The sequence below is a fragment of the Theropithecus gelada genome, chromosome 12 (assembly GCF_003255815.1).
Source record: "Theropithecus gelada isolate Dixy chromosome 12, Tgel_1.0, whole genome shotgun sequence".
NCBI classification, from domain to species: Eukaryota; Metazoa; Chordata; class Mammalia; order Primates; family Cercopithecidae; genus Theropithecus; species Theropithecus gelada.
The window spans coordinates 109,903,707-109,930,199 of NC_037680.1; the positions used below are offsets into that span (position 1 = coordinate 109,903,707).

The 26,493-nt window shown below is 42.7% G+C and overlaps 1 protein-coding gene and 2 non-coding genes across 7 annotated transcripts in view; all 3 read left to right on the top strand.

Annotated features, from left to right (window-relative positions):
* ATG16L1 (autophagy related 16 like 1) overlaps positions 1-26,493 on the top strand; it is a 44,549-nt gene that overhangs the window by 11,834 nt on the left and 6,222 nt on the right. Inside the window, exons 3-13 of one of the 5 annotated variants that reach the window (XM_025404642.1) lie at positions 304-409; positions 1,165-1,238; positions 2,062-2,313; positions 7,065-7,130; positions 10,013-10,099; positions 10,748-10,804; positions 11,019-11,069; positions 11,698-11,800; positions 14,545-14,650; positions 18,536-18,606; positions 20,108-20,179. In XM_025404642.1, the coding sequence (XP_025260427.1) occupies positions 304-409; positions 1,165-1,238; positions 2,062-2,313; positions 7,065-7,130; positions 10,013-10,099; positions 10,748-10,804; positions 11,019-11,069; positions 11,698-11,800; positions 14,545-14,650; positions 18,536-18,606; positions 20,108-20,179 (1,045 nt within the window). The remainder of the gene's footprint in view (positions 1-303; positions 410-1,164; positions 1,239-2,061; positions 2,314-7,064; positions 7,131-10,012; positions 10,100-10,747; positions 10,805-11,018; positions 11,070-11,697; positions 11,801-14,544; positions 14,651-18,535; positions 18,607-20,107; positions 20,180-26,493) is intronic. The other 4 variants (XM_025404643.1, XM_025404646.1, XM_025404644.1 and 1 more) reach the window with 4 other exon arrangements.
* On the top strand, positions 12,742-13,017 carry LOC112636816. Its single transcript, XR_003122289.1, has one exon.
* LOC112636815 lies at positions 25,792-26,056 on the top strand. Its single transcript, XR_003122288.1, has one exon.

Below are 26,493 nucleotides of genomic sequence, written 5' to 3' on the forward strand. Positions count from 1 at the left end.
GCTGAGCCAGTGGGCCTCGTTGGTGTGCCTGTTACTGGGACTTCATTCAGGAACTTTCCACCCTTTATTCCTGACATGCCTGGTGGTCACGGTTGCTTTGCTTTTTTCCACGTGTTTCACGTCTCCTCCTTTCCACTCATAGTGCCTGTAACCACAGCTGCTGGAGACACCCAAATGGTTTATTGGCTTTGTGAACATGTTTCTGGAGTTGTTGTTTCACTGCCTAATTGGAAAGATTTGGAGTCTCATTTTTCCCCTCCTTTTTTTGCACATTCTCTTCATCTGCCTGGTTTGCCAATTTAGTCCCGGACATGACGGCACATGGAATGACAGTCAGCTACAAGAAATGGCCCAGCTGAGGATCAAGCACCAAGAAGAACTGACTGAATTACACAAGAAACGTGGGGAGGTAAAGCTAGCCCTTTTTCTCATCTGTCCTCTACCCTCTATGAGAGTCCTGTGGGGAGTGGGGGAGCTCAGTCACTTCTCACCAGAATTGGCAGCGGCCTTAGCCATATGTGGCATCAAAAGCCCCCTCTATAGGAATAAAAGGGCAAGGAAAACAGAATGAAAAGACCAGGCAGATTGAGGCCCATCGCCAGAAGGGCCATCCTGTGAGAGCGCTGCCAGTTACCATGCTCCAAAATCAGCATGAGGGGCAAGAGTGGAGAGGCTTTAAAGAACAAAAAAGCCTGCTCCCTGGCCTGCTGAAGGCCTCACTGATGGTTTCATAAAGCTTTTCAGTACGAACCCTGAAATTTCAGAGACGTTCATGAGAAAGAATCAAGTCCAGGGATGTGTTCACCTGGATGGTGGTCTTACAGCAAAGCTCCATTTGGGAAAATACAGTTCATCATCAATACAGCTGAATTGATTGTCTTTTCAGCAGAAATGAGTCTCCAAAAAGGTAGCTGAGGTTGAGGAGTAGACAGTTGTCCTCAGCAAGCCCCTGGCAGTCACCTGGAACACTTCTCATTCCAGCCAAGCTGTCCTTCAACAGGGAGCGGCAGGGACAGTTCCCCTTTGTGTCCCCATAGGTGCCTCGCCTCCTTGCTGTCACCCAGCTCATTTATTGTTTCTTAAATATAAATCGCCACCCACTGTGTAGTTTCCAAGTGAGGTCCTAAAATTTTATTTATAAAAGTATTCTTCTTTATCTCCCAGTTAGCTCAATTGGTGATTGACCTGAATAACCAAATGCAGCAGAAGGACAGGGAGATGCAGATGAATGAAGCAAAGTGAGTAGAGACCGTGCCTCCTTGGAGCCTGGTCATTGGGTCCCATGTCCTTGTTCTGCTGACCTCTTGTGAGCAAGGCCAGTGGCAGTGAGTGGCCACAGTGCACTTAGCGAGAGTTTGATTTTCAGTGCATGCACGCTCTGGGATCCTTTCCTACCAGCTCTGAGAAGGAAAAGCAAGGATAGTCCCGCAAGCTTCTAGCGTCCTCCTAGGGAAGTCGCCTTGGCTCTTGCAAGTTTCCCAGAGACACTCAGCAGCTTTCCTGTGCCTGCTGTGTGTGGGAGCTGGTATGTTCCTGTGGTGGAGGTGGTAGGGCCAGGATAGCTGAGCGCATGGCCCTTGGGAAAAGGGGAACCAGTTTGTGAGCAAAACTGTTGCTGATCAGAGAGAAGCCTGACAGACAAGATAAATCGGGACTCTGAATCCTGAGACCTTGGAGCTGGGGTGGGGGGTGCTTGGGTTTCCTTAATATGTGAAAAGGGGTCTAGAGGCTTGGAAAGGCAGGGCACTTGCTCAGGCATTCTTGCTTGGGAAATGTCAGAGTTGGTGAAATATATAGGGTTTCCAGCCTCCTTTTAACTCCCCTTTACCAATCTAAGCATCGAACGTTTCTCTTCCTTCACGTCGTGTTTTTCCTAGTCATTAATTGGATTAATTTCACCTTAAGTGTTTCCTCTCCTAATAGATTATCCTGTACCTCATGGGGATGGGCCTGGCTAAAAGATGTAACAGACACAAAGTGTTAAGCACGCAGCCAAGTCCATCTGGCTCTGGCACAGGGCTCTGGCGAGGTACTATTCCTCCTCTGATGTCATGCTTCCAGAATCGCAGAATGTTTGCAGACTATCTCTGACCTGGAGACGGAGTGCCTAGAACTGCGCACTAAGCTTTGTGACCTTGAAAGAGCCAACCAGACCCTGAAGGATGAATATGATGCCCTGCAGATCACTTTTACTGCCTTGGAGGAAAAACTGAGGAAAACTACGGAAGAGAACCAGGAGCTGGTCACCAGGTGGATGGCTGAGAAAGCCCAGGAGGCCAATCGGCTCAATGCAGAGAATGAAAAAGACTCCAGGTGGGCTATCAATCCACAGTTAGTGGTTTCCATCCTTAGTAGAGTAGAACCTAGGTCTTTGCAAAGAAAGACATAAACCTGGCAGTTACTACAGGAGGTTTGCCAGGGAATTCTTTCAGTGTTTCGAGGAGAAAGGCTAATTCTGAACAATATAAATTAAACCAGAGTTAGAAAAAGGAAAGAAACCACAATTAGAATTCTTCCCTATAATTTTGTGAAGCTTTTTGTGTCCATATAAAAATTCTGATCTTGCTAATGCACAAGGAGGCTATAATACAACCTCATATGAATATAGATGTGAAATTCCTAAATCAGACTCATTGATAGATTTTTATTTATTTATTTTTTGAGACAGAGTTTTGCTCTGTTGCCCAGGCTGGAGCGCAGTGGCGTGATCTCAGCTCACTGCAACCTCCAGCTCCCGGGTTCAAGTGATTCTCCTGCCTCAGCCTCCTGAGTAGCTGGGATTAAGGCATACGCCACCATGCCTGGCTGATTGTTGTATTTTTAGTAGAGGTGGGGTTTCACCACATTGGCCAGGCTGGTCTCAAACTCCTGACCTCAGGTGATCCACCTGCCTCGGCCTCCCAAAGTGCTGGAATTACAGGTATGAGCCCCCGTGCCTGGCCATTGATAGATTTTTAAAGAATTCACTGCAATCCTTCTAAGTCTGTTTAAGATAAATCTGAAACGTACTGAGACGTGGGAATTAAAAAGTGGATTATCAAGAAATCAGTTATATTAGGAATTCGAATCTCTGTTGTGGGAAATGTGTGTGTTTAAAAGCTGCCCCAGAGAGTCCAGTGTTCCCCTGGTCAAGGCCCACTGATCAACCATCTATATACACTCTTACTAAAACCTACAAGAGAACAAGGAAAAGTTCACTCTCACAACTCATAGAGAACACTGATCTGGATGTTCTGGCCAACCAACCATTGAAAAGAAGGGGTGATCATCCACCTAGAAACCTAAGAAAATGAGCTGAAAAGCTATTAAAACAAGTTCAGCAGATGCCAGGTGCAGTACGTAGCTCATGCCTGTAATCCCAGCCCTTTGGGAGGCGGTGGCAGGAGGATAGCTTGAAACCAGGAGTTTCAAGAGCAGCCTGAGCAACATAGTGAGACTCCATCTGTACAAAAAAAACCCAAAAAACTAAAACAAAAGCTAAGCATGGTGGCATGTGCTTGTGGTCTCAGCTACTGAGGAGGCTGATGGGGGAGAGTTGCTTGAGCCCAGTAGGTTAAAGCAACACTGAGCCAAAGTTGTGCCACTGCATTCCAGCCTCAGTGACAGAGTGAGACCCCATCCAGAAACAAACAAAAAACTCTACAGATTAGTACATACATATTTTTAAATCCCCATATCAGTAGTTTTGAGTTTGAAGAGATTATTCCAGTTAATTTAAAAGTGAATAAATGACAATAGGAAAGAGTCTTTTAAAGGGAATAAATTACGATAGGAAAGAGTCTTTTAAAGGGTGATGATGGAAAAACAAGTTAGTATATCAAAGAGATGATCTGCGCTACCGTCGTTTGTGGCAGCACCATTCACAATAGCCAAGATATGGATTAATCTACGTATTCATCATTGGCTTAATGGATAAAGAAAATGTGCTGTACATATACACAATGGAATATTATTCGCTATAAAAATGAATTAAATCATGTCATTTGCAACCACTTGGATGGACAGTATATTAAGTGAAATAAGCCAGACACAGGAAGGCAGATATTGCATGCTTCTACATGTGGGGCTAAAAGAAAAATGTTCTAGAGATACAGAGTATAACTGTGGTTACCAGAGCATGAGAAAAGTAGTGGGGAGGGAGGTTAAAGAAAGATTACTTAATGGATACAAAAATGCTGCAAATGGATACAGAAATACTGTTAGAAGGTGTAAGATTGGCCCGGTGTGGTGGCTCACTGTAATCCCAGCACTTTGGGAGGCCAAGGAAGGTGAATCACTTGAGGTTAGGAATTCGAGACCAGCTTGGCCAACATGGTGAAATCCCGTCTCTACTAAAAATAAAAAAATTAGCCGGGCTTGGTGGCGCATGCCTGTAATTCCAGCTACTCAGAAGGCTGAGGCAGGAGAATCCCTTGAACCTGGGAGGTGGAAGTTACAGTGAGCCAAATATCATGCCACTAGGCTCTAGCAAAAGCAAAACAAAAAGAATATTTAGTGCTGTGGAAAATGCCTAAAATTAATATAACCAAAAATAGGACACAAAATGTTTTCATACAAATGATTCCAATTTTGTATACTTTTTTAAAAAAATGACTGGAAGGAATTATATGTACTGTTACTGGTGTTGATGTTTGGGGGTGGTGAGATTATGGTTTTTGATTTCTCATTTTATACTTATCTGTATTTTCTAATTTTCTGGTTTCTATTAAGAGAAAGTAAGCTGTCCTTTTTGTATTGTTCTGTCTCACATTTACTTGAAGCAGACTTGTTTGGCTTATGCCATGGAACCTGTCAGAAGTGTGAGGGTGTTAGGGGCCTCAGGTGAGCTAGATGCTGCTAGGTTGCACGTTCACGTCAGCTGAGAGGCTGCTAGAGGGAGAAGTTGGGGAGATGTGTGGCGATGTCAAGGAAGAGCCCCTGAGCAGTGCAGTGGACGGGGTCCTCATTCCCTAGCCCACCCTTTGAAGCATCTTCCTAGGGATGTGCACTCGGAGGTATCATGTGATTGCAGATGTGGGGCCTGAGGAGTCTTCATTTGCTTAGGTAGATTCTCCTCCTAGAAACCTTCCCGCCTCATTACCCACTTCCTGCCTCCCCAGCTTAGATGTCCCTCATCTTCCTGCTTCGGGCAGCTGTGGTTTACCTGGGCCATATGTAGCACACTGTTTTGAAATAGCTCTTCACACACTGCCTCCTTCCCTATGCTGCCACGTGTCCCTGTGGTCAGGCACAGTGACTGCTTCATAAGATGCACTCGGGGCCGGGTGCGGTGATTCCCGCCTGTAATCCCAGCACTTTGGGAAGCCAAGGCAGTTGGATCACCTGAGGTCAGGAGTTCAAGACCAGCCTGGCTAACATGGAAAAACTCCGTCTCTACTAAAAACACAGAAATTAGCTGGATGTAGTGGCGGGTGCCTGTAATCCCAGCTACTCAGGAGGCTGAGACAGGAGAATCGCTTGAACACAGGAAGGGGAGATTACAGTGAGCTGAGCTGAGATGATGCCACTGCCCTCCAGCCGGGGTGACAGAGACAGACTCTGAACTATTAAAGACCTTTCCTTTCAGCTATAGTGATGAAACCCTGATGACAGGTGGTGGTTTCCTCTCCCTGTGACCCTAGGTCAAGTTTTTATCCCCACCTTGCATATATTTCTATAACCTAAAGTTATAGAAAGTAGATATCAGACAATCAACAAGTGCTTTAATCATAGAGTAGTGGTACTCACACACCTCATACTGAGACTCTTGTTTTTCCTCGAAGAGAGTTCACAGGTTGTCTCTTCCAGGTAAGAAAATTTGGATAAATTGTATTTTTGGTAATTTGCCCTGTAAAAGTTATTTTTCGTCTTCAAGGTATAAAATCAAAAGCGTATTGTACTTTTAAAGCTATGCCCACACCCCTTCCCAAGATTCTGCTATACTGCCTAGAGGACTTACCTTCATTTTGAGAATTATCACTATGGTAGAAGTTAAGAGAAAGTTCAGCAGAATTCTTGATTGCAGCTCAGTAGCATTGCTGGAGTTCTAAATTAGGAGTCCTCCACCTAACAGGTATAGCCATAGTTAGAAGTGAAATTTGTCAAAGAAGAGAGTGTGAGGTCAGGGTTAGAAGTTAGGGAGTTTCTGAATTTAGGACTTGAATGAGAGACAAAAATGATTCTGAGAAGGGGAGTTAGTGGATGAAACTTTGACCATGGTAAAATTTGTCACAGCCAAGACTTCTATTAAAGTTTCTAATGTTACGTAAATTTTGACAGTTGAAGAATCTCACTATACCTCAGTTTCCTCATTTATAGGTGGCAATAATGGTATTTACCTCAAAAGGTTGTTATAAGGCTTAAATGAGTTAAAGTCTGTAAAGTAATTAACAATGTCAGGTACGGGGAAGTCCTAGGTAAATCGTCACTGTTAGTAATCATGCTGTGGGTGTGTGAATGCAGGTTGAGCATCCCATATCCCAGACTCCACAATGCTTCAGAATCTGAAACTTCTTGAGTACCAGCATGACACTCGAAGTACTCATTGGAGCATTTCAGATTTCCGATTTACCATCAATTCAACTGAATTTCATGTTTAGACCTGGATCCCGTCCTCAAGATTCATATCATGTTTATGCAAAACTTCGAAATCTGAGAAAATGAAAAATCTGAAACACTTGTAGTCCCGAACATTTCAAGTAATGGATGCTCAACCTGTATAAGACTATTTGCTTCAGAAAACTTAAGCCACAACCATGACTAACCCTCAGTGAGCCTGAGGCACGTGTCTATCCTAAGAGACCCTGGGTCCCAGAAGGCAGGCCTCCTCCTTTACCAGTTCACTGCTTTCTCTAATAATGTGACCTATCTCTCTTCTAGGCTTTACTCTGAAACCATTTAAAAAGGGAGCCTCACTGATGTTATGAGTTTGGGCTTGTGACTTTGAGTATTTTGCTCAGGGTAGTTGTTATTTCACATGCACTGAATGTGTTATTAGAACTGGTAGCTTCTGGAGAGCCCAAACCCCATGCTTTCTTAAGCAGACATAAATGGTGGGCTTTTTTTTTTTTTCTCTCTCAAAACAGGAGGCGGCAAGCCCGGCTACAGAAAGAGCTTGCAGAAGCAGCAAAGGAACCTCTACCAGTCGAACAGTAAGTAAAGATAAATGAATCGAAACTGCTCCTGAGAGTTTGGCTCTCTTAAAAGTTTTGTTTCGTTTTGTTTTTGTTTTTTTTGAGACAGGGTCTTGCTCTGTTGCCCAGGCTGGAGTGCAGTGATGTGATCATAGCTTCTAATGTTTTTATTTCTGTAAAATCATCTTACAGATTTTAGAAAGAATACTTGAAGGAAGAAAATGAAACCATACAATTCTTCCACCACTCAGAGCTAACATTCATATATCATTTTAATTGTATTTTGGTGGCTTCTGATTTCTCACTTACAAATAATGTACTAATATGGCCTTTGACCCTATTTCTGATTACTTACTTGAGATAGATTATTGAAAATAAAATTTGGTGGGTCAAAACTTTTGGAACATACCACCAAACAACCTTCTGAAAAGTTTCTGTTCATCAGCTGTGAATGTGAATTCTAACTTCCTGCACTCGGTACACATTACTGCCTTGCAGTTTCCTGTTGGCACTTTGAACGATCAGTTTTCTGCCTCTCCGCTGTGCCTGCCATGTGATGCTGCGGTGGGGTTGTTCCTGTTGTTTTGCTTGTTTTTTCCCTCCTTGCTCCCTTTGGTTTGTAACTTAAAGTGGAAACATAAGTGAAAACTAAGAGCTCTTGGAACAGAAGGAATTGAACTAGCTCTGGAGCTTTTCCTAGTCTGCCTACAAGTTAAGGTGGGGTATCTTCTCTGAGATTTGAAGCTTTGATAGTGGCAGAAAACAGTTTCCTTTGCTCTAGGATGTTTCTTTTCTATTGAAATGTGTTTTGGAATATAGTTTTAGAGTTACGATCCACTATTTTTTTAAAATGTTGGTTAATTCCTTATAAGAGGAGGGGTTTAAATTCAACTAGGAGTCATTCATCAACTAACGTTTTAATTTATAAAGAAACAAAGGTTCCCATATCATGCCTTTGCTTTAGATGTGTAGGATACGTGTGTGTCTACACACTCAGATGTGGAAGATTAATCTCAGTTGTATTTTCCCGTCACAAAGTAAATAAATAGTTGACCTGGAAATGATATTTGGTTTCTTCAAAATAACAGTTTATAAAAGTGTCATTTGCATAACCAGGTTGACTGTGACAGTTTAGACAGGTTGAGCATCCTGCCCAAGATCATACAGGAAGGGGCCGAGGTAGGATGCAAACACAGGGCTGTAAAGGCCTGTTATTTTATTTTATTTTGAGACAGAGTTTCACTCTTGTTGCCCAGGCTGAAGTGCAATGGTGCAATCTCCGCTCACCACAACCTCCACCTCCCGGGTGTAAGTGATTCTCCTGCCTCAGCCTTCCAAGTAGCTGGCATTACAGGCATGCGCCACCATGCTCAGCTAATTTTGTATTTTTAGTAGAGACGGGGTTTCTCCGTGTTGGTCAGGCTGGTCTTGAACCCCTGACTTCAGGTGATCCACCTGCCTTGGCCTCCCTAAGTGCTGAAATTACAGGCATGAGCCACTGCGCCTGGCCTAAGGCCTGTTAATCTCTATGCTTCCCTAAGGAGTTTCTGGGTCAGAGGACATACATCTTTGAAAGGTTTTGATAACTTAGCAAATGCTAGTGTTTCCTTATGGTCCCGCTCCTAAGCACAGTTCCAAGTACTTACAACCATAAAATTCTATTTTCAACAGGACATTGTCAAAGGCTCAGCTCATATTTGCAGTTCCTGTCTTTGCAGTTCTCTCGTCCTTGTGTGGGCACAGGTGACTCTCAAACCTAGCTCGCTGGGAAAGCCAATCAAAAAAATAAAGCACAGCCTTGTCCTCTTTCTTTAGACCTGGCTTTATTCCCTTCTACATCCTGGCCAAAATGTGGTGCAATAATTACACATAGTCCTGGAATAAATAGCTAAGGAAAATAAATTTACTTTGACTTGGTTTAACTTGCTTAGTAACAGGTTCTTAAGTATATATTTACCTAATCCAGATAATTACTCATTGAAAAGGAAAAATCTTTCTGTCAAGTTCTTGTGAATCCAAACAGTAGGTGATGAAATCTTGGGTTATTACATTTAATTATCTTACTTCTCCATGAAGGTTGCATGTCAGTAGGAGGTTATTAAGACCAAAATAATTACTTGCGCTCCTCCAACTAGGAAAGACATGGTCCATATGAGGAAGGGGGATTCCAGAGGTGCTTTGCATCCGCTGGGACAAACAGCAACAAAGGGAACATGTCCTATGACTTGATTATGTCATTTGAAGTGTGATGGGCTCTCCTAATGTCAGAGACACTATGTATTTAAACATAAAATATGCAGAGTCAGAAATGCATAGTGCTTACATTTTGTTTTTCTATTTTTTAATTAAAGTAATATTTGAAACTGGGTTAAGTCAGCTGTTGATTTCATGGCCCATTTAGCCATCCCTTCTTTCCCTGAATTCTTCTCCCTACACTGTTGTTATTATATTCTATAGCTGCTGCCCCAAACTATCCTAGGTACCCCTCAGCCCTTGTATCATGAGAACTGTGCTTGGTGAGTACTGCAGCCCTTCAACTGTGATGCTGACTGCTGATGGAATGCCCTGCTTTGGCACTGGTTATGTGATTATAGACTCAACAGATCATATTTCATTGCTTTCCAAGTAGGAACTGTGTTTATACCTAAAAGGATCAAAAGCTCACTTTTAAATTTATTCTCAGTTGAAATTCTGGATTTGATTTGAACAGGTTAAATGTTTATTTTAGTGTTGTTCAGAACATGGCAGCTCTTCCTTTTTTTCCAAAGAACCTTTAAAACATTGCTGTCATACACAAGTGATTTAAGATCTAACTAGAAAATGATATTAGCATTTGCAGAACAGATTAATCACAGAGCTCCTGTTCAAGAGAATCAAAGAATCTCTTGCGTTTCTTTCAGGGATGATGACATTGAGGTCATTGTGGATGAAACCTCTGATCACACAGAAGAGACCTCTCCTGTGCGAGCCATCAGCAGAGCAGCCACGTAAGTAGGCGGGTTTGAGCCAGGGGAAAAGACAGCTTGAGGAGCAGTATGAAGGCACATCTGTGGACCTGACAAAGAATGCAGTCAGATGCACCCAACTCCCTATCGCTTTGCTGGGACACCCAGCGTTGTACACACCACAGAGGTGTCTAGTCTTTCTCACTGCACCTCTGCTTAATGGGAGGGAAGCAGAACATGGGTGGCTTCAAATGCTTCTAAATACAAAAAAATGTAGTGGCTTACTAAAATATGGACAGTTAAACCTTATTAAGCAGAATGATTGTTTAGGTTTAGATCATCCTGTTTCATTCTTCCTAGGGCTTCCCCTCCCCACCGCCCTTAAAAGAGTGGGGATTGGTTAGGTAGCCAGGAGTTGTGAGGTGTTAGTTGTCTAATGCTTTATTTGCAGGGAAATTAATTTAATACTAGGGAACCTTGTTTCTTTTGAAACTTCTAGGCTAGGTTTTCCCTTTTCCCTTCCCACTATTTTCTGGCAGTTTGGTACTATGTTGGGTTTCTCTCGGCTGGGGTTTGGGAACTAAACGGGAAACATACTCCCAGGTACCTGTTTTTGTGGGCTGTTTTTATTGATTGATTATTTGGGCAAAATGTTTCTAAGGTTTAAACCTATCCTCCCCTCCTCTTTAGTAAGCGACTCTCGCAGCCTGCTGGAGGCCTTCTGGATTCTATCACTAATATCTTTGGGTAGGTTAGAAGACCTTTCCTTTTTAAAATGTGTATAAGTATACCTAAGTATATGTACATGACTTATTTTTATTTTTTAAATGTACACCAGGTTTCAGTGGTGCAGAGTATACATGTGCCTTAATATCAGCTTTTCATTTAGCTTCTTCCTTTTTCCCTCAACTTCCTTTCCTCTTAATCTCGCTGCGTGCTGATCTCTGGCCTTTCCCTTTAGTCTGTCCGAGTCTCCCCTTTTGGGACATCATTCTTCTTCTGATGCTGCCAGGTGAAACTATTATCCTCTCTTAGTCCAGCATGTGAGTGTGGGTCCTTAACAATTATGCCGATCACCGCTTCACTGCCCTCAGTCATCAGATGTTCACGTGCTAACCCGGATGCTTTGCATGTTCCTAGGAATGCTGGGAGCCCTCAGAGCAGGGCTGCCACATTGAACACTTTGTACAGTACTCATGCTCTTGTTGCTTTCTTTTGGCATGCGTTAGACTCCACACTGATCACAAGTGATGAGGGTGATTCTAACTAGGCATAGAAATAAAATAGGTTTGCGAAAAATAGCAAAGAGCTACCTCCGAGCTAGCTGTTACGTTGAGAAAGTTTCCCAGCAGCTTATTGACTGGGAAAGCAATTGTTCAGGATTGCTTTTCGTTGTTGGGTTTTGGAGTCCACCGGTTAGTGTGCAGGAGAGTAAGGCATGTGCTGGCTCTCTTTCTCATTTGAGTGAGGGTGCTTTTGATTTTTTTGTGAATTGTTCTATAGTTTGAAGAATCTAGAAGGGACAGGCTATCAACAGGCAGTCTGCTTAAGCAAGGTCATCTTGGAGTCCTTTCTAACAATTTGATGAGCAGTAAACCTTTGCAATCCTGTCTGACATTTGTCTTTATGTTATTTCTTAGGAGACGCTCTGTCTCTTCCTTCCCAGTTCCCCAGGACAATGTGGATACTCATCCTGGTTCTGGTAAAGAAGTGAGGGTACCAACTACGGCCTTGTGTGTCTTCGTAAGTATGCTTCAGCCCCAAGCCCCACGTGCTTGATATAGTGACAGAGCCTGGCAATTAAAGGGTCCTTTCTATGCCTGCAGCTAAGCGTTCCATTGTTTTACTTATATCAAGCTTTTACACCTGTTGGCTCTGTCAGCTGTGAGAAATAGATCTATTTTGCTTAGTTTCAGAGGAAAAAATTTGTTACAGCCATCCTCTGTAATGGCAGAGCTGACAGAAAGGATTGCTAGCATGAAAGATAGGGCAAAGGAAAAGTAATTAGGAATGGTGAGAAATGGGAGAGTGATTTATATAATTATTGTCACCAATTGGCTCCAGTTTAGAGTGAGTTGCCAGTCAGTGATCTATTTTGGAAGTAGGACAGCTGTTGGTTTCATGAATTATGCCCCTATCTGTATGACTCCCAACCATTAGGGGTCTATGATTGGAAGCAGTCCTGGGCAGAAGCCACTGTGATGGATACCAGGGCTGTCACCTGGAGTTCAGAGCTGGGTCCTAGTGCTAGCAGATAGTTTGCATCGCAGCAGGGGTAATTGAGCAGAAATGGAGCCAGCCTGGGGAAACATTCAGTACCTGGCTCAGAACTGTCAAAATACAAGGAGGGTAGGAAACAGAGCGCAAAGAACAGAACCTGGAGAGCTGGACTGACTCCCGTACTGGCCTAATAACTGGCAGCGGGTAAGTGAAAGGAGCCAGCTTTCAAAGCAGGGAAGATTTTGCTGTAAAAATGGGATGGAATTTATATGGTGGGAGCTTTGGGTTCTGGGTGTAAGGAGGGACTTTGCTAGTTACACAGTGGACTGGCTGAGTGATGAACGGCCTTGACTGTTGTAAAGAGAGTTCCGCTTTGGAGGAGGAGTCGGGGTGGGACATATCAAGGCCCCTTCCCAGTCCCACTCCACTCCTGTGATTCCGTGATGAACCGGGCACCTTGCAGAGGTCGATGATGATTGGTAAAAGGTCTGATTGCACTGAATGTCACAGTCCCTTTGTTGCCCTCAACTCCCAGCAGCCCATTTTTTTCCTCCTGTCACATTTAAGTCATGTGTATGGGATCATGGAGCAGCTGATAATTTGGGATTCTGTCAGTGTGTGTTTCTGAGAGTGATCGGTTCACAGCTGACAAGTATCCAACAAAACCAGTTACACAGGAGACTGACGAGTGGCAGTCATGGGTGTGATGGTGCATGATCTCAAGTTTTCAATCTGAGACCTCCTAAGGAGAAAGAAAGCATGAAAAAGAAAAGGAAGTTTCATGGGGGTAAAAGGTTTGGTCACCGGTCATACTTTTCAGCAGTGGGTCACAAGAGGGAGGGAAAATAGAAAATGAAATTACCAAAGTGGCGCCTGCTGCCCAGCCTGTATTGCTCTCTCTGTGATTCTTCAAGCATCTTACTTTTTTTAGTCACAAGCGAATGTGAATATCACATATTCTCTTCCCCAAGTGACCTTTTAGACAAGTGATTATCTACTTAACAATCTCATATTGCTAGTCTATGTTTTCTAGTCTTTCTATTCCTTCTCTATTATAGAAATTTTCAAACACTTTTGCTGGAGCAATTTGAAGCCAATCCTAGGCATTATATTTCATCTAAAAATATTTCACTACCCATAATCTTCTTAAGAGAGTATAGTGAATTTTTTGATTATTCCCTTTTCCCATTCTAGAATGGGATGCTGGCTGGGTCTCTGTTATCCAGGCTGGAGTACAGTAGCACAATCTCAGCTTGCTGCAGCCTCAACCTTGTGCTGAAGCGATCCTCCCACCTCAGCCTCCCGAGTAGCTGGAACAGCTACCACACCTGGCTGATTTTTGGTTTTTTGTTTTTAAGAGATGGGGTTTCGCCATGTTGCCCAGGCTGGTCTTGAACTCCTGAGCTCATGCTATCCACCCACATCGGTCTCCCCAAAGTGCTGAGATCACAGATGTGTGCCACCGCACCCAGCCAGGATGCTTTTTTACTTGGTTTTCTTTCTCATCCTGAACATAAGTACCATCTTTTGCCAGTGTTTATGCCAGTATCAGAAATTTCCCTATTAAAAATATAAATTCTCCTAAAATAACGACTGTCATTTTTATCCACGGCTTACTCTAACAGGCACCATTCTGGGTTGCAAAAACCTTTCTGGAGCTGAGCAAACTGAGACTTCAGAAACTTGGCAGAGGTCACACTGCCAGTACACACTAGTCCCATAATGTTTCCACAAAGAACTACATAGAATTCCATTGTAACACAGATTGATGTTTTTGCCATCTGCTTATATTAGGTCTCATTGTGAAAGCTGTATTATGAGAGGCCATGTACTATGCATTATTTAAATAGGTAATATTTAATATTAGTAAATTAGTAATTACTAGTAGATCAATAAGTAGTATTCAACTCAGTCTAGATCAAAATTAACTAATTCTAGGTTTACTTTTAAACTATTAAGGTAAATATAGGCCATTATTGTTAGAACAAATGATATTAATGCAAGGACCAACTTTTTAAGCAATCTACACAGATTTTGAGTACTTTTTGAGAAGGTTGCGCTGTACTCTGATGCAACTGTAACTAGAAGAATAAAATGATAATAGAATCTTAGGAGACCTGAGCTAGGAGTCCAGTTTAGTTTGTGATTGGCTCCACCTGTCTTTAAGGATGAGCGTTTCCCCATGAATTAGGCATTTGGAGTGTTCGCGCATCTTGAGCTCTTGGAATGAGAATGACTGGGTTTGACGCAGGGTACTTGTCTTGCAGGATGCACATGATGGGGAAGTCAACGCTGTGCAGTTCAGTCCAGGTTCCCGGTTACTGGCCACTGGAGGCATGGACCGCAGGGTTAAGCTTTGGGAAGTATTTGGAGGTGAGAACCTGCTGCATGATCTCAGACTGAAAATTTGAGATGATGCACCCTTGCACCACAGAAAGAAGCTATGTTGCTGGCATCTGGTTGACCTTGCTTTCAGGCACTGTGAATTGTTCATCTTCTCAAAACATACATTTTATGTAAGGGATCATTTGAGCAAAGCATTGTACATCTCAGTTATTCTTTACATCCAAGTGGATGTTTGTAGTGACCAGAAAATACTGTTAAGTTATGGATATGTTTATGTTAGTAAGGTTTCTGTAATTTTTCTCAAGTATATACCAATCAGAACATCTTGCAAAATAGTACCATTTTTATGAGGAAAATAAGTCTTATGATCATGGATTCTACAGTTAAACTATACATTAAGCTATAGTTGATGCATTTAATGACAATGGCAATAGCCTAGGGGAAAAAATGACTGGCGTCATGTCTAAGCTTCAGAAAAGAGACGTGTATTACCTAGAAAAGATGTCTTTAACAGTGTATCAGACAAGGGCCCTTAGATCAAGACTCAGTCTCCTTGGACTTTTAGGATGCTCAGAGATGCATGGCATTAAAACAGAAAATGGAAGTTAATGAAACCATCTCTTAGAAATCTGAAGCTGGGCATTTCCCAGTTTTGACATTTTCAAGATTCAGTTAAATATGCATGTATTTTTACTAAAGTAAGGCCAAAGAATAAGGCTTAAGGTTTTTAATAGGAACCACTTTGTCGGGTGTCCATAGTCCATACATTATCCCTGTCCAGCAATAAGTATCTCCAAAGTGATTTTGTCTGTTAATTCCCCTGATCTTCACAACAGCCGTGTGTGGTTAGAAAGGTAGAGATTGAGCCATTTCACAGATAAAGGGAATAAAACTCAGACACTACGTGATTTACATGGCTGGTGAATGATTTCCATGGTGAGGAAGTGGTGGAACTAGGACTAATGCAGGTCAGAAGACTTGAAATTCCATGCTCTTCTTACTGTAGCCTTCTCCAGCGTTCTCTAGCAACTGAAAAATCATAGGAGTACTGCTTTTAAAGTTTATTATTAGAGCAGGAACAACTTATTAGAATAGATTATTAGTAAAGCACTCCTTCTGTCTGCCCCGTCCTTTGATTTTCAGGAAAGGGGCTCAGCAGTTACAGCCCATCGAAGCGTGCTAAAATTTGCTGTTTTGCCCGGAAACATTTTAGCTTATGAATGATAATGGCTGAAGCTATTAGAAAACAATAATAAAAACAAATCATAAGAAATTTTCACTTTGTGAGGCTGAGGCAAGAGGGTTGCTTAGGCCAGGAGTTCAAGACCAGCCTGGGCAACAAAGTGAGACCCTGTCTCTACAAAAAAAGTATTAAAAAGTACCTGGGTGCAGTGGGCATGCACTTGCAGTCCTAGCTTCCTGGGAAGCTGAAGTGGGAAGATCAGTTGAGCCCTGGAGTGCGAGGCTGCTGTGAGCTATGATCACATTACTGCACTCCAGCCTGGGCAGCAGAGCAAGACCCTGTGTCTTTAAAAAAAAAAAAAAGGAAATTTTAGGGAATTTGATTTGTAAAATCGTAGTAAACAGTCTGTTTTGATTATACCATTGAGATTTAAATAAATATAACACTAGAAATATTTTTGTTTTATTCCTTGGTCAGTAAAAACACATAAGAAAATTAGAGGTACCAACCTTTAATTCTAGTAACCTTGTTGCTGCTGAAAAGGAAATGAACATCAATTGAAGTTAATACTGACATAATTTGTGCCAGCGCATAATTTGTGTTAGTCAAATTAAGTTTCTACCTAATCTACAGAAGTAGAAGAACGTATGGCAGCATTTCTTACAGTTTTGTGTAGGGCCTTTCTTCTACAAACAGCTTTTTCAGTCTACTAGGTTTTTCCTCTTGGCTAATATTTATTTACTGAATCTTGGAAGAGGCCAAGTTCAAGAGACCTTTTCTGAAATAGTTTGGGGGTCCTGTTTTTTCATCCTTTTAGAATATCAGAAGAATGGTACTTTCTTCCTGCTGGGAACATCTGGTTTTGCTCATTCTCTCTAAAGCAGAAGTTCCACTGGGAATTATACAAATGCTGTTGACATAGCACCCCCCACCCCCACCCCATACCTTGTAGATAATTAGTTTTAATACAGTCTTTGTTCTTTTTGAGATCAGTCTCTCATATTGAATAGCATTAATTTTTTGGTCACTTCTTACATTTCAGCAGTGTATTACGTGCCAAGCAAATAGACCAGTATTTTAAGCATAAGCCAAAGAGATATTTCTTAGAATTTGCAGTAATATTTTTATCTGTGAGGACTTCATCTAAAGGAAGATCTTAGCGAATATTAGCCTTTTTCAACCGTTTTGAAAATCTTAAGAAAGCTAGGATCCGGAAAAAGCCATTAAATATGCTGTATTTGGAAGTGGATTTAGAGGAGAAGTTCATCAACCAGGTTAACAGTCTGTGGCCTGAACGTACATGACAGCTTCAAATCAGTATTCGTGTCACTTTGATATCTGGCTCCAGTCATTATTTTTACTACTTAGAAGTACTGAATAAGATACAATGTGGTGAAATGTTTTCTGTTCTGTGTTCCTCTTTTACAAATAAGATTACATCGCTTCCTTAATTCCTAGCTTATCTGTGTGGATCATCCTGAAGTTACCCTTTTAAAAAGAACTTAATCAAATCATTGAGATTTTTGCTCTTCTCAGTTTGGGATTGCCAGTTCCTGAAATTTCCGTGTGGGTGGCCAGGCTGTCTGGAAGCAGAGTAGATAAAGTGGACACTGCAGAGTAGATAAAGTGGACACTGCAGAGTAGATAAAGTGGACACTGCAGAGTAGATAAGGTGGACAGTNAAGTGGACACTGCAGAGTAGATAAAGTGGACACTGCAGAGTAGATAAGGTGGACAGTGCAGAGTAGATAAAGTGGACAGTGGCTCTGTTGGTGAGGGAGAGCTGTGTAGAGGGACGGGAGGTGCTGGCACTTAGTTCGCTTGCTAGGATCTTAGGTTCATGGAGATAAAGTATGAGGGCAAATTCCAGAAACTCCAAACTAGCTTAACTGGTATTCTAATGACTAGTCATTTAAATGTAACTAACCCAATTTCTTTTCACACCTTAATGAAAATTACCACACCATGGATCTGGAAATTGACTGCCAGTTTATACAAAAGTGATAGTTAAGTTAGCACAAATACTGATCAATTCAAAGATTTATGTAAGTTTTTAAAATTTACTGAGAAATAATGGAACTGAATCAACCCAGTCTCTAGTTTGATTGACATGGTTTATGCATTCCTACATTTTATTTTTCTAAAGAGAATGAATAACTACTTTTTTTTTTTTTTTTTTTTTTGAGACGGAGTCTTGCTCTGTCACCCAGGCTGGAGTGCAGTGGCCGGATCTCAGCTCACTGCAAGCTCCTCCTCTCGGGTTCACGCCATTCTCCTGCCTCAGCCTCCCAAGTAGCTGGGACTACAGGCACCCGCCACTTCGCCCGGCTAGTTTTTTGTATTTTTTAGTAGAGACGGGGTTTCACCGTATTAGCCAGGATGGTCTCGATCTCCTGGCCTCATGATCCGCCCGTCTTGGCCTCCCAAAGTGCTGGGATTACAGGCTTGAGCCACCGCGCCCGGCCGTAACTACATTTCTTAAAGAATAGAACACACACGCAAGATACTGGGGTCAGTGTCCACTTAGACATGCATTCCTCTTAGAAACTAGCAGTATCTTTTGTCTCTCATATTCTGTTTGTCCTGCTATTTTGTTTGATTCTGTAAAGGTACAGGATAGCTGTTGTTCAGCAGTATAATTGGCTTCCATTGTATTTCAGTGCCCAGTTTTAGTGTATTTATTGACTTTATTTAACTTCCCATCATCCTAATTTTTTCTTTTTATACAGAAAAATGTGAGTTCAAGGGTTCCCTATCTGGCAGTAATGCAGGAATTACAAGCATTGAATTTGATAGTGCTGTAAGTATCAAATAGCTATGATTTTAGGTTTTTAGAAATAATTTAAGACATTTGGTTTTTGAAATTATAAAATAACTTACCCGATTTCTCTGCCATTCTCTGTATCTTAAGTCAAATCCATGTTAAAGAAAGATGGAAGTAGATTATAGGGTTAATTGCTGTATCAACTCTGATAAACCCTTGGGTTCTGCTTCATGCATTAGGCTTGTGATGTTACTCAGTACTCTGTATAATTTCACTTAATAGTTGTATTTTGAGTTTATAGATGCTGTACTCCAGGGGCCATTGTGGTCTCTACCCTCAGAGATTCACCATCTAAATGAGAGTAATGGGAAAACATTAAACTGCAAAGCGTTGTGTTGAGGTTATGGTTGAGATGTGTGTGGAGTAGAAAGGAAATACTGATGAGAGAGTAGCTCATTCTGGGGCAAGGGTTAGGGGCCACAGTAAGGCATTTAAAGCGGGTCTAAAGATAATCAAAAGTCAGAGGCAAAAAGCCAGGAATGGACACCACAGGCAGAGGGAGCAGAGGAGGTTGGGCTGGGCAGGTGCAGGAGCTTGGGTGGAGGTGATGACTGGGTGAGGCCAAGGCAGCGTCCTCATCTACCAAGAGTCCTTATCTTGGTTGTCATCTCTGGGGAGCCTTTTTCACATTCCTGGGTGGGTTGAGTGTCTTTCTGTATTTCCAGCATCTTGTGCAAACCTATTCTATGGCACAGTGGTTGTGTATATCTGCTGCTTTTACTAAGCTGAGAGCTGACTACCTGAGGACAGGTGTCTGGGTGTTAATCATCTTTGTACCCCCAGCACCTGGCACAGTGCCTATTAGGTTCTAAATAACTGCTTCTTGAATTTAATTGGGGAATGGTAAGGGAATAAGGTTGGAAAATGAGGGTATGTTGTATTGAAAGGTTTAGACTTCTGTAAAGCCATGTGGAGACTTGAGAGATTTTTAGAAATGGGTGTGGTGTTAAATTGTGGTATAACTGTGACAGTGTTGAAGACTGCATTGGAGGAAGCAGGTCTGCAGCAGCCTGTGCATTCAGTGCTTCTGCAGAGATGCAGAAGGCCCAGGTGGGGCTGAGGCAATAGGGGAGAGAGGAGAGGACCAGGCTTGACACATTGAAGACGAACAGTTCTCAGAGTGAGTGGGAGATTAGGCCAGGAGAGAGTCAAGGGTGCCTCTGAGGTTTCTGACTTGTTGATATTTGCTGCTAGTGAAGGTTGCCAAGGGAAAAGTGAGCAGGGAAGGCTGAGATCCATTTTGAGCTTGAGGTGTCTACAATATTCAGGTGAAATTGAGCAGGCTCAAAAAAAGGTCTGAGCTCGAAGGAGAGTGGTGAGTTAAAGCACACTCATGACAGTAGCTGGTATTCAGGCTGGGTGTATAGTTTGAGGCATCTAAACCTTTTTGGACTTGATTATTGGGGAATTTATATCGTGTGAACTTAACTCCTCTGATTTGGCTAAAAATTGGTTTTCCTCTTCTTTATTCCCATAGGGTTCTTACCTCTTAGCAGCTTCAAATGATTTTGCAAGCCGAATCTGGACTGTGGATGATTATCGGTTACGGGTAAGACCCAGTTAAGAAAGTTAGTGCAATCTCCAGACTTCATGTGGCGTTATCAAGGCACAAACTGGCAGGTGCTTAATCAGGGGACTTTGTTTTCCCGAAAATCATGCTTGATTCACCCTGCCCTTCCTTTCCTCCTTGGGGAAATCTGTGTTTCCACTTTATACTCTTTGTCCAAGACTCAGTTTCAAAATATTTGCAATAGGACCCTCACATTTGCATGAAAACCTTGGAATTCTCTTCATAAGGACTAGATACTTTTGGTAGGTAGCAATTTTAGCTTAATGGCACAGAATTTAGCAACAGCATAGGAATTGTGATTCCTGTGGGCTCTAAAACCTAATTACCTCACAGAGTAAAGTGGGATATAGAAGTACAAATGAATGTATCATAGGGATAAGACAATTCTGAAACAAAAACTCCCAGCTGAGAAAGAGGGGACAGGTGTCAGTGAGGGAAGAACTGATTGGATGTTGAGGAAAACTGCATTTGAACTGCAACTTGCCGAGAATTCTCTTGGCACCCAAGATAGAGACCAAAACTTGATTGTATCATTTTTGTTCTAGGGGGAGCGGGGGGCATAGGGGGAAGCATATAACTTAATTTGCAGACTTTTTTTCCCCATAAGCCTGAAGGAATCATCACATAAGCTTATTAAACACAAGCTATTGAAAGATATAATGGAGGATGAATTTGGCATTAGTAGGCATTTTACTAAAAAAAAAAAAAAAAGTTCAACACAAGCCATTTGTGTGTGTCAACCCACACCAAAAACAGGAAGTAATGTTAAGATGAATTTTTTTTTCTTTTCTTTTTCTTTTTTTTTTTTTTTTTTTTGAGATGGAGTTTTGCTCTTATGTAGGGTACAGTGGTATGATCTCGGCTCACTTCAACCTCCATCTCCTGGGTTCAAGCAATTCTGCCTCAGCCTCTTGAGTAGCTAGGATTACAGACGTGGCTAATTTTTATATTTTTAGTAGAGATGGGGTTTCACCATGTTGGCCAGGCTGGTCTCGAACTTCTGACCTCAAGGGATCTGCCCACCTCAGCCTCCCAAAGTGCTGGGATTACAGGCGTGAGCCACTGCCCAGCCAGATAAATTTCTTTTTTTTTTTTTTTTTGTTTGAGGCAGAGTCTTGCTCTGTCACCCAAGCTAGAGTGCAGTGGCGCCATCTCAGCTCAGTGCAAACTCCGCCTCCCGGGTTCAAGCAATTCGCCTGCCTCAGCCTCCCGAGTAGCTGGGATTACAGGCACCCTCCACTACACCCAGCTAATTTTTGTATTTTTTAGTAGAGACAGGGTTTCACCATCTTGGCCAGGCTGGTCTTGAACTCCTGATCTTATGATCCACCCGCCTCGGCCTCCCAAAGTGCTGGGATTACAAGCGTGAGCTGCCGTGCCTGTCCTAAATTTCTTTTCTTTTTTTTTCTGAGATGGAACCTGTCACCCAAGCTGGAATGCAATGACATGATCTCGGCTCACTGCAACCTCTGCCTCCCAAGTTCAAGTGATTCTCCTTCCTCAGCCTCCCAAGTAGCCGGGATTACATGCATCTGCCACCATGCCCGACTAATTTTTTTTTTTTTTTAATTTTTTTTTTTGAGCTGGAGTCTCACTCTGTTGCCCAGGCTGGAGTGCAGTGGCACGATCTCGGTTCACTGCAAGCTCCACCTCTCACGCCATTCTCCTGCCTCAGCCTCCGGAATAGCTGGGACTGCAGGCACCCACCACCATGCCCAGCTAATTTTTTGTATTTTTAGTGGAGACGGGGTTTCACCGTCTTAGCTAGGATGGTCTTGATCTCCTGGCCTCGTGATCCACCCACCTCGGCCTCCCAAATTGCAGGGATTACAGGCGTGAGCCACTGCACCTGGCCTAATTTTTGTATTTTTTTTAGTAGAGACAGGGTTTCCCATGTTGGCCAGGCTGGTCTCGAACTCCTGACCTGAAGTAATCCGCCTGCCTCGGCCTCCCAAAGTGCTGGGATTACAGGCGTGCGCCACGACACATGGCCCAGATGAATTTCTTAAATCTACAAGGGAGGTGGAGGAGCTATAGTAGAATGGTATATTAGGTGGGTTTCTGGTGATTTTCTTGAGAGGGTTGTATAGAAGGTTATTAGTATTAGATGCTAGCCAATACTTCAGGGGTAGTCATTCTTAATTCGCAATTGAAAGACGATCCAGGTCCGAACGTGCAAAATAACGAGCCCTGACGTTGACAAGGACGTGCTGTGAGAGCTGAGGAGCCTATGTGCTTGTCTTAATGACGGACTCAGAAAGTGCGCTGCTTAGAGAGCCTGCCACGGGGCACATCGATTCAGATGCTTGAACAGGTTCAGTTGAAGCCCTGTTCTATACTGTACACATGGTAAAGATGGCCCAGCCAGTACTCATGGCTGTGTTCTAATCCATCCTGTGGAATATTGTGATTTATCTAATCATTGATCTTTTATTCTAGACTGAGATACAGTAAAACTGACCAATTATTGGAGAGGGGCCTATGGCCTTTTTTATGATAGTCCCCTAGAGGAGAAGAGGAAGAAGTTGAGTCAACCAGTAGTGCAGGATGATATTTTTTAATTGGTAAAAGTGGAGTCCTATACAGGTGGGCATCAGCCTTTGGGTTAGAAATAACAAGAAGGGGACCTAGAGCAGGGAGCTAAACTGAGAGACAAAGGTCATAACATTGAGCTGGCACACAGAGGTCTCACTGGGGAAATGTTCTCAGTATGCGGGAGCACAGCGCAGGCGGCTGGGCTGCTGCTTCTGATGATGCCATGCTGGGGCAGGAGCCTCCTGTGCTGGACTAGTTGGCTTTTGAGTTTCTGGCCTACTCATAACCTTGTCCTGTTCCTTGGTAAATGTGTGAAGATGGGAGGCCTTTTTCAGCAGGTTCCCTGTACCTAGAGAAATCTCCTGAAAACTTTACCAGGTTGCAGAAAATAAAATAGGCTCCTTATTCTAGGGAGTGCTGGCATTTTTTTAGACCCCAGTTAACAGATGGTATTGGAGAATAGGAATCCATTCATCTATGTTGTGAAACTCACAGACATCCATGCCCTGTTGGTATCTCCTCTGCTCTTATGACAAGGGAATGGTGTTGGGAGAGACTGGCAATCAAGAAGCAGCTGGTTGAGTGCTTGCTTTAACATCCTTTTTGTAAATGCACCCTAGAAACAGCCTGGCATTGAAAGGAGTCCTCTGTGATGCCTCCGTTAAAAATCTAAAGTCAGTACAAAACTGCCCAGCTGCTTGGTAAGATTTGACTTGAGGAACTTGCTTGGAGAACCCCCTGCCCACTTCTGTCGTGGTGTGGTGAAGCGGCCACAGTGAGGATCGGCTATGGCTGCTAGGTGATGGTTTCTGTTTGGAATGTTCCTCTCTGAGTTCTGCATTCTTCTGGAATCAGTTGTCTTTGGTTGGTGTTATGTTAGCTGCATGATTAAGTTGTTACCTGAATGGGCAATTTTGTGTTTAGAAATAGGGGTCGTCACTCGTTATCTGCCATGAGGCACAGAGAGAGTCTGTGTAGAGCCCAGTGGAGCAGAGGAATCTTGAAGCCTCCCCACTTTGAGGCCCTGGCCTTGATGACATCTAAATCCGCTGCCCTTCTCTTGTTAATCCCTGTTTAAAAGTAGAAGATGAAACCTAAAAGTGGTGCTAATCATAAAAATAGATTTCGGAAACACCTAACAGATAAAAGAAGTTTAAATCTGATCCATTTCAAAGGACTCTTTATAAATGATAGAGGTGATTGAATGCCTGCAGGAGGCCCAGCTCTATACCATTGGAAGCACCGAGAAGGTGGGCGAGTCAGCTTCAGGCAGCTCCAGCTTATTCTCACTGAGAATAAGGTGAGCAGAAGCCCAAACATTGTAAAAAGCAAGCTGACAATACATGCAAGGAGCCAAGAAACAAAATGTCCCTTTCCCTTATTCCATTAGTTCAGCAGTTTCATTCCTGGAAATAAATCAAGAGAAGAAAGCTCTATGCCCATAGATGTTCACTGCAGCAACCTTTGTGACAGACTGTTAAAGAAAGAGGGGTGCAACAAGGAAGAGATTTGATCCCATTCGTCTTGTTGAGTCCATACTAAGATAGCACAAGGATGTTTCCCGTTCACAGATGTTACAGAGACCCAGGGTGTTTAAACTAGTGGAACCCCAAAGCCCATGAATTTTCAGCTATCATATGAAAAAATGCTTATGCTATAAGGTTAGAAGAGCAATGGATACATTTTTAGGAAGAGTATAATTGTGTAAAGATTAACATGTTCCTGTAAAGTATGTAAAAATGAATATATATACAGATGGTCCCCAACGTAGGGTATTTTCATCTTACAATGTGTTTGTCAGGACTGGCCCCATCACAAGTTGAGGATCATCTGTACTTGCCATATCCCACTTAGGAACAATGTCTTTTTCTTCCCTGTGTTTGTGAAATGTGATTTTACTCTTAACATTAAGAAACAGATAGTGAATATAAATACAAATTTGAATTTTTGATAAAATAGTTATTAAGAATTGAATGTAAGGCTGGGCACAGTGGCTCATGCCTGTAATCCTAGCACTTTGGGAGGCCGAGGCAGGCAGATCACTTGAGGTCAGGAGTTCAAGACCAGCCTGGCCAACATGGTAAAACCCGTCTCTACTAAAAATACAAAAATTAGCTGGACATGGTGGCACATGCCTATAGTCCCAGCTACTCAGGAGGCTGAGACAGGAGAATCACTTGAACCTGGGAGGCAGAGGTTGCAGTGAGCTGAGATCACGCCACTGCACTCCAGCTTGGGTGACGAGCGAAACTCTGTCTCAAAAAAGAAAAAAAAAAAAAGAATTTAAGAAGTAGCCTACCCAAGTTTTTTTGTCTCTCCCCGTGATTTGTGCAGAGTGGATGTTTTATATTGAATGGAATCATTATTCATGGACTGTATGTAGTGGAGGCTTTGTTAGTGGAGCTTTCTTGATCTTACAGAAGGATCAGTGGGAGGTTTTCACACAACTGTAGCACAGCCGGCACCCGACTGGCAGCAGTTGTAAGATGCTGTCCCAGTTTCAGAGGTTTGAATGTGGGATAAGGCAGTGTGAGAACTCATGCAAGCTTCCCTCATTGAAGACGAGAGGGTAGGATATGTGGTAGTATAAGTTTTTTGTTTCGGTGCTGAAGTGGAGTTAACTCCACTGAAAATAGAGGAAAGATTGGTTTCAAAAATGTTAACACAAAAAATCTAACCCCGAACCATGAGGTCTCATCTTTGGGAGCTGAGGTTTGGAGTGCAGTGGCAGGATCTGGGCTCCCTGAAGCTTCGACCTTCTGGGCTCAAGCAGTCCTCTCACCTCAGCCTCCCCTGCAGCTGAGACTGTAAGTACATACCACCACACCCAGCTAATTTGAATTTTTTTGTAGAGATGAGGGTCTCACTGTTTTGCCCAAGCTGATCTCAAACTCCTGGGCTCAAGCAGTCCTCCCACCTTGGTCTCCCAAAGTGGTAGGATTACCAATGTGAGCCACTTTGCCCACCCTTGCATTTTCTAATTAGAAAACATCAGTGAATACCTTCTGAACCTCTGGTATGTTACATAGAAAAATGTTGATCATGCACTGCATAGAGGTCAATGATGAATGGTAAAAGGTCTGAGTCCTCAGATCCCCTCCCAGCATCCCAGTTATCCCCAGCTGCCTCTCCTCCATCGCGCTTCAGAAGTGCTGTGATGGGCAGAAGGGCAGCTGACACTCCGTGATGTCCCTCATTCTGTGTTCCTCCGTGAGCTCAGGGAAGACACTGGTTGGCATCCAACAGCTTAGTCACAAAGGGATTTGATTGTTGGGAGTGCTGATATCTGTGGCTATGATCTGACTTGTTCAAGCTGAGACCTCTGATTGAAAATCCCGCAGGGGTTTTAATTGTTTACATAGAGTCCTGATGTTGCCTTCTGGAAATTATGCCTGTGGTGACCTTGTCTAGTCTGACTTTAAATATGGAACTGACTTTCAGCAGCATGGGGCAAGATCGAGGCTTTAAACTTTTTAAAATTTGATATAATCCAGACATACAAAAACAGTACAGCAGATATCTGTGGTAGAGCCGATTCAGATTCAAGACTGAGGATGGGGAGCACGTAAAGCTTGGTCCTAGTGATGTTCAATTTTTGTTTTTAATGTTATTTTTAGTGGGAGTTTTATCCTTTTGGTCTTGATACCTCACATTTGGCCAACACTCAAAGATAGGCTTCCTATGAAATATGTGGCCTCTGGATAAGACTCAGGAATGAAATTGTTGCTTCGTATCCTGTTTGGGATTTGTGTGTGTGT